At 41.8% G+C, this 16,679-nt stretch overlaps 1 protein-coding gene across 1 annotated transcript in view; it reads right to left on the bottom strand.

Annotated features, from left to right (window-relative positions):
- Window positions 1–3,533: 3,533 nt before the first annotated feature.
- The window catches only part of LOC309506235 (NLR family CARD domain-containing protein 3-like), a 33,387-nt gene continuing 20,241 nt past the window's right edge, over window positions 3,534–16,679 (bottom strand). Inside the window, exons 9-12 of the mRNA XM_082179967.1 lie at window positions 9,124–9,294; window positions 5,527–5,705; window positions 4,215–4,447; window positions 3,534–4,099 (exon numbers count right to left, since the gene is read on the bottom strand). Coding sequence (XP_082036093.1) covers window positions 4,446–4,447; window positions 5,527–5,705; window positions 9,124–9,294 — 352 coding nt within the window. The 3' untranslated portion in view covers window positions 3,534–4,099; window positions 4,215–4,445. The remainder of the gene's footprint in view (window positions 4,100–4,214; window positions 4,448–5,526; window positions 5,706–9,123; window positions 9,295–16,679) is intronic.

Raw genomic sequence — 16,679 nt, 5'->3', positions numbered from 1 at the left:
GCTACAAATTGGGATCAACCACAGTTTCAGTGGTGGTGAGTGAGGTCTGCCAAGCAATATGGACTGCATTAAAAGGCGATTTTGTGTCTCCACCAAAAGGCAACGAGTGGCTTGACATCAAGCATGAGTTTTGGAGAGTGTGGAACTTTCCCAACTGTTTGGGGTGTGTGGATGGGAAACACATCCTAATCAAGGCACCCCCAAATGCTGGAAGTGACTTTTATAACTATAAAGGCACCCACTCAATTGTTCTAATGGCAGTCTGTGATGCCAGGTATTGTTTTACTATGGTGGACATTGGCTCTTACGGACGTGAAAGCGATGGTGGGATTTTCAAGGACAGCATTTATGGTTCAAGACTTCTTAACGGCACTCTTGAACTCCCACGACCTGAAAACCTGCCAGGCACCAACATCAAACTTCCACATGTGTTCCTAGGAGATGCTGCATTTCCACTCCATGTGAACCTGATGCGCCCATATCCAGGTAAAAACAAATTGAGCCACATTAATTAATATAACATGTATTTGATATGATTGTGAATAATGTAAGAAAGAACATTATCTTAAATCTGTTAAATTGTTTGTTTTACAGGTGCCAACTTGGATGAAGCCCGTAAAGTCTACAATTATAGACACTCGCGGGCCAGACGAGTCATCGAGAACTCTTTTGGTATCCTTGCGGCACGCTGGAGGATTCTAGGGCGGCCAATGGAGTTTCATCCGGAAAAGGCTGTGGATGTTGTGAAGGCTTGTGTGGCTCTTCACAACATGTTAACCCTCACTGATGCTGCAACATCATCTGCATCCAAGTACATTCCTCCAAATTTTGCCGACGGTACATCAGCAATTGGGGAACAGATGCCAGGAGAATGGAGAAGGCTTGTTTCTGGGGACAGCAACTTGCTTGCTGCAGGAAGGATGTCAACTGCACGAGCATCCCGGGATGCCATTGCAGTGAGAAATGACCTGAAGTCATTTTTTCAAACACAACAGGGACTTGTACCATGGCAGGAATCTGTTGTCAGAAGGGGCTGTTTACAGTAAAGTTGCGAACTAGCAACAAAGTTATTGAACAGTGTTGTTGTCTTGTGTTTGTTTTGTCCTTTATTATACTAATTTTAATTTTAATAAAGAAATAACACATATTATACATGTTGTGTTTTCATTCTTGTTATATAAACTGTATCAAAACTACATGCAGTAGGTTTATTGTACTTTCACTGCATGCAAACTAAATAAAACAGCTGAAGCCTTATTGAAGAGTGTTTAAACTTTAATTTTATCAGCAGGGCAAACTTCTGCTACTGTAAATGTAAGCAGTTACTTTAGACAAGTGCAAACTGGGTGCTTAATAGAAATGTGTTTCTATTCACAAAATGAGAGGCTTTTATTGGTCGCCATCAATGTAAATGTTTCTATGTGTATAGAGACAAAAGAATGAGGTTAATCACTGTCTGTTACCATCAGTGTACTGCCTCACTTTTATTTATGAAGACATTTATGAATGCAAACACAAAATAAAATCTTTAGTTTTTGTTTTTATTTCACAGCAAACTATAAATACAAATCTCTTTTGTAAATGAATTAGAATTTTAAATAATACACAATAGATAAAAAAAACTTAAGTACTTTGTAATGTGTGTAATGGCAAACAAAGTCTATGCATCGTTGTCCCTCAGTGCATCAAAAAGGACCTGATTCAGCTTGAACTTTACATCAAGCTTCTTCCTTGGGTCCACTTTTGCAAGCATGTCAGCTAAAACTAATGTAAACCTGTAGTCCTCATTGTCCTGCTGCATGGCACTTTGTCTCTCTTCGTCCAGCCTCTCCAGTCTTTTTAGCAGGACATCTTCAGTGCTCCTTTTTCTTTTACGGGATAAAGGACATGGCGACTGGAAGGGATGCTGTGGATTGCCTCTCGGTGATGGTGTTTGTAGGGAGGACAAAGATGGCGTAGGAGATGGTGGAATATGCAATGTTATAGGAAGTGGAGAGATGGGGGGTGGTGATGGCGTAACTGGTGAGGAGCTGTCCGAAGTTGTTGTCTCTGGAGGTGAAGCAGATGTTGAAGATGTTCCAGGTGACTGTGTGGCCATGGAGAAATGATCATCTCTGGTGTTATCTTCCTCCTTAAAAAGGCAATAAGTAAAAAAATCAATAAAAAGTCTTTTAAAAAACACAATGCTACAGAAATATAGAATGCCTATGTAAACACAATGTATTCAAGTTCCTCAGGCACATTACTATATACTTACATGTTCAACACAGTAAAAGTATTACTTTGCTAATAACTTAAAAATTAAACATACAACTTAACTTTTAATTAAGTAATTACGTTATACAACATAGGCCTATCATACAATCTTACGCCTATTTACGTCAAAACAAAATTAAATTACCAAAAAAATACTAGTTAAATTCCTTAACTTTTAAAAGAGAAAAGGTAATTAAAAATATTGCTCACCTCAACTTGGAATTCCATATTGGAATCGGTTTCACGGTGCTTTACATACTGGGACAGCCAACTTAGTTCGTTTAATATTGGCGGATTGTTCTTGTATCCACCTGGGTCACCGCTTCTTCCATGGACTTTTTTCTTGGCTTTGACAAATTTGTCTCGAAGATTTTTCCAAACTTTTCGACAAAATACGTCTTCCTTCCCCAACGTCTTCGCAGTTTCCCTCCAGGAATTCTGTGCCATCTGACTGTCTCTATGGTCCCGCATGGAAGGATCATAAACATGCTGGTACAGACGTACCAGCTCGGACAAAGTCGCCTCGAAATCGTTCATCTTCGGATGCGGCTCCGCGCGCGATGTTACAAAAAGTGCCGTGCACACCGCCAGGCGAAATTGGGTCTTGCGAACCCAACGCGCGAGACCGCCCACTCCGCAATGACGTCATTTTTGCCGCGCGCGCCTCGCGATCTTGCGGCTGCGTCGAGTATAAACAAGGCTTTATGCGCATCCCGAGCGCAGAATGATGCGCTTGAAGCAACATGAGTCACAGCGCGCAGCGCGTCGATTCCGCATTGAAAAGTACAAGAAAAAGCACAAAGAAAAAACATATTGATCCGTAGTGTATTATACAGTATTTATCTATGCAATAGTTTATTCAGCATTTTCTTTTAACAGCTTTAAATTTCAGTTACTGTGCGCGTGAAGAACAAATAGTGCTCTCCCAGCAAACATTTGGACGTTTAATGACCGTTGAAAAGACGTCCATCCGACACGTCCCGTCATGGTTGAAAAATAGTTCTAAAATGAAAGTTGAATGGACGTCTTCGACGTCATCTGTGTGTTTAAATGTGTTGCTGCATAATTTAAGTGTATATATAAGCCTGCATATCAAATAATCACACACCTATTGTGTAACATCGAAAGGCAATCAAGTCTTGAGGTTTACACATGACAACGGTTCTAAAAAGGTCCAAAATTGGTCCAGTCAGACCTGAACGTCAATAAAACGTTTTAATCACGTGTACATCACAAACAAGAACACATTATGGACATAAGCAAAAAAGAAGCATGTTCTGATTTAGCACAACATTTTATTGATCTTGAACAGACAAAATTTCTCTTTATTTTTTTCAATGTTTAACATTTGTTAACCAAACTAAAATACCAATTACAAAATACTGAATTATTATATAAAGGGATAGTTCACCCAAAAATGAAAATTCTGTCATTTACTCACCCTCATGTTCCAAACCTGTATGAGTTTCTTTCTTCTGCTGAACACAAAAGAAGATATTTTGAAGAAAGTTTATAACCAAGCAAATAGATCAACCATTGACTACCATTATTGGAGAAAAAATTATTATGGTAGTTAATGGGAAGCGACATCTGCTTGGTTACAAACATCCTTCCAAACATCTTTGTGTTTAGCATAACATAGAAAGGTATACAGGTTTGAAACAAGAGGATGAGTAAATGATGACAATTTTCATTTTTTGGTGAACTATCCCTTAAACATATTGTTTGGCTCATTTTTTGTATCCACCACCCCCAGCTCTTCCTGGAGCGTGTTTCAGGTGTTCTGCCATTGCTGCATCAATTTCAGAGTCTGTAGCATTTGGGCTCCACCTCTTCACAGCATCTAAGGGAAGAGAATATATTTATTTTTAAAATAAAAAAATAAAAAAATTTGAGTGCTTTATAATGTTTGTGTGCCTTTTGTGGGGCTTAACAATAACACAGAATAGTATACGCACAATATCGGATTTGGATCGGCCTCGTCTGACCGATACCCGATCCGGCAAAAATGGCAGTATCGGAGCCGGTGCATCCCTAAGCCATTACTATAAAACAAGAAACTGGTGTGAAGTCACACACACACGTCAGTGTGATCGCTGTGTGTCTCTGTGTCTTCAGTCTCTGTAGCGGCTCTTTATTCACCATCAGCTGATCCTGAGGAAACTGAACTGACGTCTAAATACTGAGAGTCCTACAATAAAACACACAGACAGACACATATGAGTATGAGACATTACTGAGTCACATCACATCTGGAGATCATTTCAGGAAAAACAGCCAGAGATATTAGTTTATTCATATTACAGGCAGAGATATTAATAAAAAACTGGAAAAGATTAATAACAACAAATGATAAACAACTCTCACTTTATCACGTACACACACACACACACACACACACACACACACACACACACACACACACACACACACACACACACACACACACACACACACACACACACACACACAATGTAAACACTTTAATTGAATGAACTCTATCCGAATGAGATTTGGATCGGATTGGGGGGTTTATTCCTTTTCTAATCCGATCAAGAGGACATGTAAACACTTGATCAGATTGAAAACCGAATCTGGAAAGTACTGTGCGTGTGCAATGACGTAATGACGTATGATGCGTACGAGCTGTTGTAGTTGTTGAATGAAGTGCCATGAATGACCAACACAATCTCTCGGCCTTCAGTCCTTCTTTCAGACTCTCATCCACAGGCTGTTTCGGGTGCAGGTACGGGTGTTTTTACTGCGGGATAAATATAAGCAGCACGGCACAACGGTTCATGTGCTCATTGTCTCCTAATTAGGACCTGACCCGTCATATATAAATATTAAGTCTGCTGTTTAAAACAAACAAACAAAGTAGGAGAATAGTATGTGGGAAATATTCGTGCAGTGTGTGCATGTCAAAAACTCAATTCTGATTTGAAGCTTGTGACATATAAACACACACATCAACCCGATCATTTTATTTATCGTTCATGTAAACACTACGTTTGGATTCATCAATCGGAATGAATTAATTCCAATTGAAACAAAAGTTGTACATGTAAACATGTAAGGGATGAAAATATTCATATAGACCTAGCCTATTCATAGATCATATTCACATCACAGAATTAAACTCTTATTAAAAACAGTTCACAGAGACTAAAGTGGAGCTGAATTATTATCTTATATTCTCCAGTTACACACATATGAGACCTGTTACTGAAATTGGGTCAATTTAAAGACTTGACATAAAGATATACTCACAGTAGTGTATTGTCTCCAGTTTATAATGTGGATCATCCTTCAGATCAGAGAGCAACTTCACTCCTGAATGTCCTATTTTATTCCCAGTCAGATTCAGTTCTCTCAGGTGTTCAGGGTTTGATCTCAGAGCTGAAGTCAGAGCAGCAAAACCTTCATCTGTGACGCCACAATTACTCAACCTGTAGAGAACAATGACACACACTTCACTCTCAGTTCAGATCAGATCAGTTTAGCAGTGAATCCATTATTAAAGAGAAAGTTCAATGTTTGAGGGATCATTAGATTGAGATCTAAAATGTCACAAAACATGATCATAAAACATCTAAAGTATCATTCAATCAGGAAAAATAATCTCTTAAATTACACCATTCACTGCATAGGCAAGTTTTGCTATGTTACTTAGATCTGTATGCAATATGTATGGAGTAATACATTATTATTGAGGATCAGCTCATGTGTTCAATCATTTACAGCTCAATAATCTGAACTCACAGCAGCAGAAAGAGGCTGAACACTTCAAATATACTGTACTTTACATTGTGATTCATGTGTGAGAGTCAAATATGATCTTACTCTAATTTCTCCAGTTTACAGTGAGGATTCTGTAGTACATCAGACAGCAGATTCACTGATTCTCCTATTTTATTCCCAGACAGACTCAGTTCTCTCAGGTGTTCAGGGTTTGATCTCAGAGCTGAAGTCAGAGCAGCAAAACCTTCATCTGTGATGCCACACTTACTCAACCTGTAGAGAACAATGACACACACTTCACTCTCTCAGTTCAGATCAGATCAGTTTAGCAGTGAATCCATTATTAAAGAGAAAGTTCAAACTTAAAGCACAAATTAATATGTTTTAGGGATCATTAGATTGAGATCTAAAATGTCACAAAACCTGATCATAAAACATCTAAAGTATCATTCAATCAGGAAAAATAATCTCTTATTTGCACTATATTAAAATTCAGTCTTGTGCAAAATCTGCTTTAATAAATGACACTATTCACAACATAGGTTAGTTTTACTGTTAAGCCGACTGCACACTGTGCGATTTTGGCCATGATTTGGCCGTCTGAGACAAAATTTGCAAATCCTAAAAGTTTCCTCTGATCTTAGGCCAAAACCTGAAGTGTTTGATCGTTAGTTTGATATTAGGGCTGCATGACTGATCGAAATGAAACCGTACGCGATCTGGTAAAGGCTGTGATTATTTTATGTGCAGTTTGTCAGTGAAGTACGGCTCTGTGATCGGTAAATGCTGCTCGATCTGAAAGCCAGAGGGCGTCTCACACACACACACACACACTAAAGCCCCTTTCACACAGAGATTCCAGAAAATACACGGATAAAGTGACCCGGGATTTGACCCGGGTTCGTTTGATTTTGGTTTATTCATCCAGTGATTTTTCAGAATCAAGAGTGCGTTCACACACAACCCGTAAAAATCCCGTAAAGACGTGACATCGATGTGACTTGTAATGTCTCAGCAGCGTCTTAAGTTTGCTTATGAGCTGCGATTTCTCTCTCGAGAAACCACACTTGTGCATTTTTTTCTCTGATTCGATCATAAACTTGCACATTACGTACCGTTTCACAGCTGGCGAACGATCCCGGCTTCAGCGTCATCACTACGACACGGCATTATTACGGCTTTTGTTCACAAAGCGCGCACTCCGGGACTGAACACGGTAATGCTACTTGGTCCCGCACCCGGCATCGATGCCGGAATCAATCCCGGGTCGTGTTTGCGTTCACACAGAAGGCGTTATGGCAATTTCCCGGCAATTTGCCGGGATCATCGAGCTGTGTGAAAGGGGCTTAAATATGCCCCACCGCAGAAGAATGATAACACACATCATTCCAGAAAATCCCTATCGGCATCATACTATCTGTAGCTGAATAAACAGAAGATTGAAACGCTTTGATTTATTAAATGTTGTCTTCTGTTGGACAAGAGGTTCATAAATGCTTCTCATGTTTGGAAAGATGTTTGATGTGTGTTGCTTTTTCAAATGCAAATTAAAAGCGACTCAAACTCACAGTGCTTTCAGATGGAGCAGCGTTTACTACTGATCAGGGCTGCGTTTCCCAAAAGCATCGTAAGCCTAAGTAGATTGTTAAAACGATCGTACGACTGATCTTAATATTATGGTCTGTTTCCCAAAAGCATCGTAACTTAAGTAGCACTTGAAAATCATCGTAGATTTACAAGTGCTCTGGAGTAATCGTAAATCCCCAACTGCATCGTAAGAAGACAGATTTATGAGGTCACCTGCAGGACAACCGGCAGATTACACTTTTTATATAGATTTAACAGATTACACTGGAACGTGAGTATAATATAAGGTTTTGATTGTACTTTATTGTACACTTTATTGTACTCGTGTTTTGTTTAAATGAATTTATAAATGAAATAATTAAAAAGGGAATAAAAAATAGAAATACACATCTAAAATTAAATGAATGAACAAAAAAAAAATCATAAAAGAAGTAATGTGGGAAATATGCTTTAAAGACTGGGCAAAATAGGGATGAATTAAAAAAATCTGTCAAAAAATTTAAAAAATCTGTCTTGCTGACGTGCACGAAAACCAGCCATGTATTGGGCATTTCTTGCGGACCTCCTTCCCTGATCTTTGAACACCCCTGGTTGCAGTTAGTTTGCAATGTCCTCCCAGATGTTTTGTTTTTCCTTATTTGTATGGTGTCCTTTAAATCTGTTAAAAATAAAATCGTTGTTTCGCTCTATCTCCTCTAAAAGGACATTCATTTTATCTTTTTGAAAGGTATCTTCTCTTCTCTTTTTTTTTTTTTCAGCCATTTTGTCAGTGCCTCCGCCTGTATAGGTGCTTTATATAGACTTGTCTTGATTTCTTATTCACAACAAAGGGCGATTCTTAGGTTAAACGTCCAGAATACGATTCCATATAAGGTTATATTTCAGCACTTCGCGAATGGACAGCGATGCTTAAGTAGCACGTAGAATGCGTTCTCGTGCGTTCATGTTAAGTGCATTTTTGGGAAACGCGCGTGAAATTGCTGCGAGCGTTCGTAACCTTGCATGCACAGAGCGCTCTTAAGAGCTATAATACATTGTTATCGGGAAACCCGGCCCAGAGCCGTACGTCACTGACAAGCTGCACATAATAAATAATCACAGCTTTTGCAATTTCATAATAGCGATAAGTAAAATAGGTTTAAGCGCAATTTCATGTTAATTGTGATTAATCGTGCAGCTCTATTTGATATGTTCACCGACAGCCGATTAATGATCGTCAAATTTTCCCTCCGACGAGATTCTGAGTGTCTGAAGATTTGACTCTCAGTCCTGCAGTGTGACTTCTCCTAAGACAACCGTCACATTGTCTTCGTTTTTCAAGACAAGCCATGACTAAAATAAACATTAGAGATTTCTGTAGCCACCATTTCAGTCCCGCGTGTAACGCAGCTCACATCACCAAACTTGTCATTGATTGATGATGTAAAACATGTTCAATCATTTACAGCTCAATAATCTGAACTCACAGCAGCAGAAAGAGGCTGAACACTTCAAATATACTTTACACTGTGAATCATGTGTGAGAGTCAAATATGATACCACAGTTTCTCCAGTTTACAGTCAGGATTCTGTAGAACATCAGACAGCAGATTCACTGATTCTCCTATTTTATTCCCAGACAGATTCAGTTCTCTCAGGTGTTCAGGGTTTGATCTCAGAGCTGAAGTCAGAGCAGCAAAACCTTCATCTGTGACGCCACAATCACTCAACCTGTAGAGAACAATGACACACACTTCACTCTCTCAGTTCAGATCAGTTCAGTTTAGCAGTGAATCCAGAGAAAGTTCAAACTTAAAGCACATATGAATATGTTTGAGGGATCATTAGATTGAGATCTAAAATATCACAAAACATGATCATAAAACATCTAAAATATCATTCAATCAGGAAAAATAATCTCTTATTTACACTATACTAAAATTCAGTCTTGTGCATAACCTGCATAAAATGACACTATTCACAACATAGGCTAGTTTTACTGTTACTTAGATCTGTACTATGCAATATGCATGGAGTGTCAATTAGTGTGTGTGTGTGTGTGTGTGTGTGTGTGTGTGTGTGTGTGTGTGTGTGTGTGTGTGTGTGTGTGTGTGTGTGTGTGTGTGTGTGTGTGTGTGTTTTCATTTAACAAAACTAAAAACAATACTTTATAAAGTGTCAATGCAGAAAGATGAACATAATTAACAGTAAGAATGAATCCATGTTCTTCATTTCTCAGTTCTGACTGTGTTGAGCTCGAGTCTGTTTAAAGTCAAGAGACTGAAATGTTGATTGTGTGTGAAAGTGTGTATTTCAGTGTGACTCTCAGTCCTGCAGTTTCATGCTATTGAGGATCAGCTCATGTGTTCAATCATTTACAGCTCAATAATCTGAACTCACAGCAGCAGAAAGAGGCTGAACACTTCAAATATACTTTACATTGTGATTCATGTGAGAGAGTCAAATATGATCTTACCACAGTTTCTCCAGTTTACAGTGAGGATTCTGTAGTACATCAGACAGCAGATTCACTGATTTTCCTATTTTATTAAATGACAGATTCAGTTCTCTCAGGTGTTCAGGGTTTGATCTCAGAGCTGAAGTCAGAGCAGCAAAACCTTCATCTGTGAGATCACCATTACTCAACCTGTAGAGAACAATGACACACACTTCACTCTCTCAGTTCAGATCAGATCAGATCAGTTTAGCAGTGAATCCATTATTAAAGAGAAAGTTCAAAGTTAAAGCACAAATTAATATGTTTGATGGATCATTAGATTGAGATCCAAAATGTCACAAAACATGATCATAAAACATCTAAACTTCTAAAGTATTGTAGCGACTGTCAATGGTTGTGTGGCTGTCAATCAGCTATGTGTAACCTCGGGCGCGCTGTTGGTTGGTGGCCTGGGGAGAGGGGTCGGACTCCCGGGGGATATAGCGTTTGAGTTGAGGAAGTTCTGCCTCTTTCTGTTCTGGGCCAGACACGGCCGCTGTGTTTCAATGCCTGCACGTTGTGCTTCCGGTTAATAAACAAGTTAACTGAACTCTGGCCTCTTGTGAGATGCTACACTGGTGTCAGAAGAATTTTTTTTCGGAAAAGTGATTAAGGAAAACCGAGGGTGCACCCTGCACTAATAGTTAGGAACCAGTTTAGTTAGTTAGTTTAGTTAGCGTTAGCGAGACCGTGTCACCACAGTGTGCGTGGGGAGATGAGTGACGGAGAAGGAGCCAGAGCCGCGGAATGGACGTTTGGTGACCTACAAAGGGAGCTGCAATGGCTGGGGGACAGCAGAGGCCATCTTAGGGGCACGATGGAAGCGATGGCCTCCGAGGCTGGCTTTGACAGACGGAGGCATGCAGGCTCCGCTACCCGCAAGCTAAAGTCGGAGGGGGGTGCAGACACCAACGTCACCTCCGGCGCGGGAAGCTCAGAAGTAAACAACAATGGCAGTCCACAATAACAGCGGTAGCGGCTAGCTCCGTGAAAACTCCAAAGTACAACGGGAAGGTGAGCTGGGAAGCTTTTCATGCGCAATTCGAACTGCTAGCTTAATCACAGAACTGGTCGCAAGAGACCAAAGTGTTACAATTGGCGATGTGCCATACGGATGAGGCTTTAGCATGCTTGCTACTCTTAGACATAGATGACAGAGAGAACTACGTCGCACTGGTGGGGGCTCTCCAACGACGGTTCGGGAACTTTTCAGGATTTTATAGAGGGGCCAACGCGGACCACGAACCACAGCCCCCCACATGTACCCTCAGGCATGGCTGGCCCGATGGCGGTGGCAGTAGTGGGCCGGACTTCAATTGGGGACCTCTGCCACATTCCAGTCACTGTGGAGGGAGTAACGTGCGTGGCGCTGGTCAACACCGGCTCTACAGTGACATTAGTGCGGCCCTCATCTAGCCGCCCCACTGGCGCCACAGCTAGCACACACTACACAGGTCCGGATACTGGCAGGTGCCTCTCTCTCCCGCTGCCAAACCAAAGACAGCGTTCTGCACAAGCCGTGGCCTCTGGCAGTTCAAAGTTCTCCCATTTGGCCTTTGCAATTCACCAGCCTCATTTGAAAGACTAATGGACAAAGTGCAATGGAGTCCCTCGGCGTGAGTGTGTGGTGTACCTGGATGACATTCTCGCCCACGGCCCCACTTTCCAGGCAGCTCTCCAGTCCCTGCGGCATGTTTTGGAGCGTATAGCAGCAGCGGGTCTCAAACTCCACCCGGAAAAGTGCCACTTCATGCAGAGAGAGGTGTCATTCCTTGGGCACAGGCTGGGCAGAGATGGCATCGGAAAAGGTATGAGCGGTCAGAGACTGACCCACACCAACGGACCAGCAACAGCTGAAAAGCTTCCTGGGCTGAGCCTGTTATTATAGGAGGTTCGTGAGGGGGTTCTCCTGTGTGGCGGCACCGCTGTTCAGGCTACTACACAAAGACCAAGACTTTGTGTGGACCAGTGAGTGTCAATCAGCATTCACCTCGCTGCAGAAGGCGCAGGGGGAGGCTCCTGTGTTGGCTCCGGCTGACCCCTCTCTCCCGTTCATCTTGGACTGTGACGCGAGTGGCCAGGGTGTGGGCGGGGTTCTAGCACAGCTAAGCACAGAGGGTGAGAGAGTGGTGGCGTATTACAGTAAGACTTTTAATAAGCACGAACGCCGCTACTGTGTCACACGCAGAGAACTCCTAGCTGTGTTATCGTCCAGTCGACATTTCAAATACTACCTCTGTAGGCTAGCGTTCACCGTCAGGACGGACCACTCTGCCCTCAACTCAACTCAACTCAACTCAACTTTATTTATAAAGCACTTTCAACACCACAAGTGGAGCCAAAGTGCTGTACAGAAGGTATAAAAGAGAAAATAAAACAAAAACATAAAAACAATGCAAACATTTGTCACACAACTTACAAAGCATTATCAAATGCTAAAGAAAACAAATAAGTTTTAAGCGCACTCTGAAAAACACCCAATGAAGGACACGTTTTTACAGACAGAGGAAGGTCATTCCAGAGCCTAGGAGCTGCAACAGAGAATGCCCGATCACCTTTACATTTTAAACGGGATCGCGGAACCATGAGAAGCAATCGATCATTTGAGCGCAGAGATCTACTGGATTGACAGCGGCTGATTAAATCAGTAACATACTCAGGTGCTATGCCATGCAGAGACTTAAAAACATACAACAACGCTTTGTATTGAATTCTGTAGCGTATAGGTAACCAATGTAGTTTAATTAACACCGGAGTAATGTGCTCTCTTTTCTTAGTACCGGTTAAAAGTCTAGCAGCTGAGTTCTGAACGAGTTGCAAACGGGAGAGAGAAGCCTGACTCACACCCAAATACAACACATTGCAATAATCCAAACGGGATGACACAAAGGCATGAACAACCTTCTCCATATCGTCAAAAGAAAGGATAGTTTTCAATTTGGATAGTGATCTAAGATGGAAGAAACTATTCTTAACAACAGCATTTATTTGCCGGTCAAATTTAAGCTCCGAGTCAAAAATGACACCAAGGTTCCTCACGCTAGACAGTTTTTTTCCCAGGAAACAACCCCAGGCAGTCATCATCCACACACCCCTTATTTCCAAATAAAATCATCTCGGTCTTATCCTCATTTAATTGGAGAAAGTTATTCGCAAGCCAACACTTAACTTCGGCCAGACATGCCTGAAGAGACTGAATGGCAAATTGATGCCCATGTTTCAGTGGTAAATAAATTTGAGAATCGTCCGCATACAGATGATACTGAATCCCAAATTTCTCAAAAATCAAACCTAGAGGGAGCATATAAAGGGAAAATAAAATTGGTCCCAGTATAGAGCCCTGTGGAACCCCACACACAAGAGGTGCAACGGAAGAAAAATAATCCCCTAAATTGACTGAAAAAGTCCTATTCTTCAAATAGGAAGAGAACCATTTCAGGGCTAAGCCCTGAATACCAACCTGATCCCTAAGACGATCAATGAGAATGCTATGATCAACTGTATCAAATGCCGCTGTAAGATCTAACAAGAGCAAAACAACACGGTTTCCAGAATCAACACCTCGCAGGATATCATTAGAGACCCTCAAAAGAGCAGATTCGGTACTATGACCAGCTCTAAAACCTGACTGGAATCTATCGGAAATGTTATTTCTCGTTAAAAAATCATTAAGCTGTGCATTCACAATTTTTTCCAGTATCTTAGAAATAAAAGGCAATTTTGAAATCGGACGATAACTACTCAAGTCAAAGGGATCTAAGCCGTTTTTTTTTAAAAGGGGCTGAATAACCGCATGCTTAAAACTAACCGGAACAACACCAGATGACAAACTAGTATTCATAATAAACAGAATACTTGGGCCAATTGAATCAAGTACCTTCTTAAACAGAGAAGAAGGGAGCACATCACCAGGAGACCTGGTGGGCTTCATATGAGCAGTTATATCATTAAGCTGCTGCAAAGAAACAGGCATAAAACTGGTTAATTGGTTCGGAGGGTCAACAGAAGCAATAAAATCATTGCCAACAGATGAAATCTGCGATCTAATTCCATCAACCTTACCAATAAAAAAGTTTAAGAGCTCTTCACACATGTCAGCAGAAGGAGTGAGTGAAGGAGTAACAGTAGGGTAAAGAACAGCATTTACAGTAGAGAAAAGTACTCTAGGATTATTACAGTTTCTGGAAATGATGACAGAGAAATAATTTGATCTAGCCAATTTAACAGCTCTTTGATACTCGTTCAAATGGTTCTTCAAAATCTCATAAGAGACTTGTAATTTATCTTTAACCCATTTGCGTTCAGCCCTCCTACACTCCTGCCTAAGAGCACGGGTAGTACTGTTTAACCAGGGCTGCGATTTGACTTTTTTCCCCCTGACTTTGACAGGAGCCACAACATCTAAAATCCCTAAACAAGAAGAGTTAAACTGATCGACCAACTCTTCTAAACCCATACACTGAGAGTGTGACTCGATCAATGAAAAAAAAGGAGAGACATTAAAAACAGCTGAAAAACTACTAGCTGTGCATGGATTGAGTATGCGAGATGAAACCGAGGCAGAAACAATATTACCCGGTGCACCACAAGGAAAGTTAGAATTTAAAATAACAGTCTTATGGTCAGAAAAAACAGTATCAACAATCTTTATGCTATCAACAGAGAAACCCCGAGATAATACAAGGTCAAGCGTATGACCACGTTCATGAGTTGGACCCGAAATGCATTGTAAAAAATCAAATGACTCTAATAAATGTAAAAATTCTTTGACCAGGGGCTTTGAAGGGCAGCACACATGGATATTAAAATCCCCCAAAATTAGAATATTGTCAAAAGAAGGGACAATACCAGATAAAAATTCAGAAAACTCCTGAATAAAATCCCCATGAAAGTTTGGGGGTCTATAAATCAAAACACATAACACAGATTTAAAAGAATTCAGCGTAATTAACTGAGATTCAAAAGTGCAGAAAGACGCAGAAGGTGAAAGTCTACACTTAAATTTGTCTTTAAAAACAACTGCAAGACCAGGAGGAGAAAGTTCAGAGAGAGAAGACATTTCACCAGCATTAAGCCAAGTCTCAGTAACAAATAAAAAATCAATTTCATAAGAAAGAAAAAGATCGTTCAAAATAAAAGTCTTATTTGCCAGAGATCTCGCGTTAATCAACGCCATTATCACTGGAGTGGGAGTGGTATCGGAAGAGGATTGCAGAGAGGAATCATAAAATGTTACTGGACTCCCGTCACGTAAAGAGCGAAGATTCCGATGTTTAACTCCTCGATCTACAGACTGTCGCCTTACGTGAACCATCCGCAAGGACTGAGGCATCAACGCCGAAGATGGAAAGACAGGCACAATGTATGAACATCTCAGGTTCACGACCACGGCCTCCGCCATCGAAGAAGCTGGTCCGATGACTGGAAACTTCCCGATCCTCTTCGATCTCACAAGGACTCCAGCACGCTTCCCACGCTTCCTTCGCCGTTTCCTCCACATGCACATACATCCCGGCAGGTAACACATTTTCCTCAATGCGACTGGCACATAATGCGAGTGCAGATGCCAATCATCTCTGGGATCGCGAAATAAACAATCGGACACAGCCGATCGAATATTAAATAGCGTCATGCGATCATATACCAGAGGGGAGCAAACAGAGCGCGTGATAAAACAAACAAGAAACATTACAAATAAAAGAGACAAGGACAGACTGTGGCAAGCCGGCAAACATCCTGGCGCCATCTTGACTGTCAGTCGACAACTGACAAACCATCATACATCAGTGGCTCAGGTGGCTCCAGTGGCCTCCAGTGGCTCATGTGCTTTAAAGAGGCGGAGGGCCAGATAGCACGCTGGATGGAGGAGCTACAGTCCTATGACTTTAAAGTGGTGCACAGAGCGGGAGCCCGCCACTCCAACGCCGACGCCCTGTCCCGCAGACCCTGTGCGGAGGGAGGATGCCGCCACTGCGATCGGAGGGAGACACGAGACAGGGAGTTACAGGGTCAGGAGGCAGCCATCGTCAGCCAGGCTGGGGTGGCAGTGTGCTGCAAGCTCACGGAAATTTCAGGGTTGACAAAAGGGCTGTGGGCAAAGTTCCAGGCCCTGCGGCTCACCAATGGGGTGCTACAGCGGGCCTGGAAGGATCCAGCGACGAGAGAGCTGAGGTGGCAGTTGGTGGTCCCCAGAGCAGAGAGACTGACCGTGCTGAAGGCAGTGCATGGGGCCACGGGGGCCGGTCACTTCGGGGTCACCAAAACTCTCCGTCGCATACGACAGAGCTTCTACTGGGGGCAGTTCAGGAGGGACGTAGAGGACTTCTGCAGGCGGTGTGATAGCTGCACGGCAAAGAAGGGCCCCTCCGAACAGTCCCACGCCCAGCTCCAACAGTTCCCTGTCGGCGCACCCATGGAAAGAGTTGGGGTGGACATAGTCGGTTGGAGACTCTCAGATACCAGAGGCTAGTAGATCAACGACATCAAAGCAGATTTAAAAAGTCTTCTTCATTCGGGTTCGAATAGCATGAGGGAGCGCAATAATGACAGAATTATGACAGATTTTTTTTGCCGTAAAGCAATTCGTTACATCGCGAGACCTGATATCACGCGATACTTC

The sequence above is a fragment of the Leuciscus leuciscus genome (assembly GCF_965113295.1).
Source record: "Leuciscus leuciscus genome assembly, chromosome: 9".
NCBI classification, from domain to species: Eukaryota; Metazoa; Chordata; class Actinopteri; order Cypriniformes; family Leuciscidae; genus Leuciscus; species Leuciscus leuciscus.
Note: the sequence above shows the minus strand (reverse complement) of the source record. Positions and strands in the feature narration are given on the sequence as shown.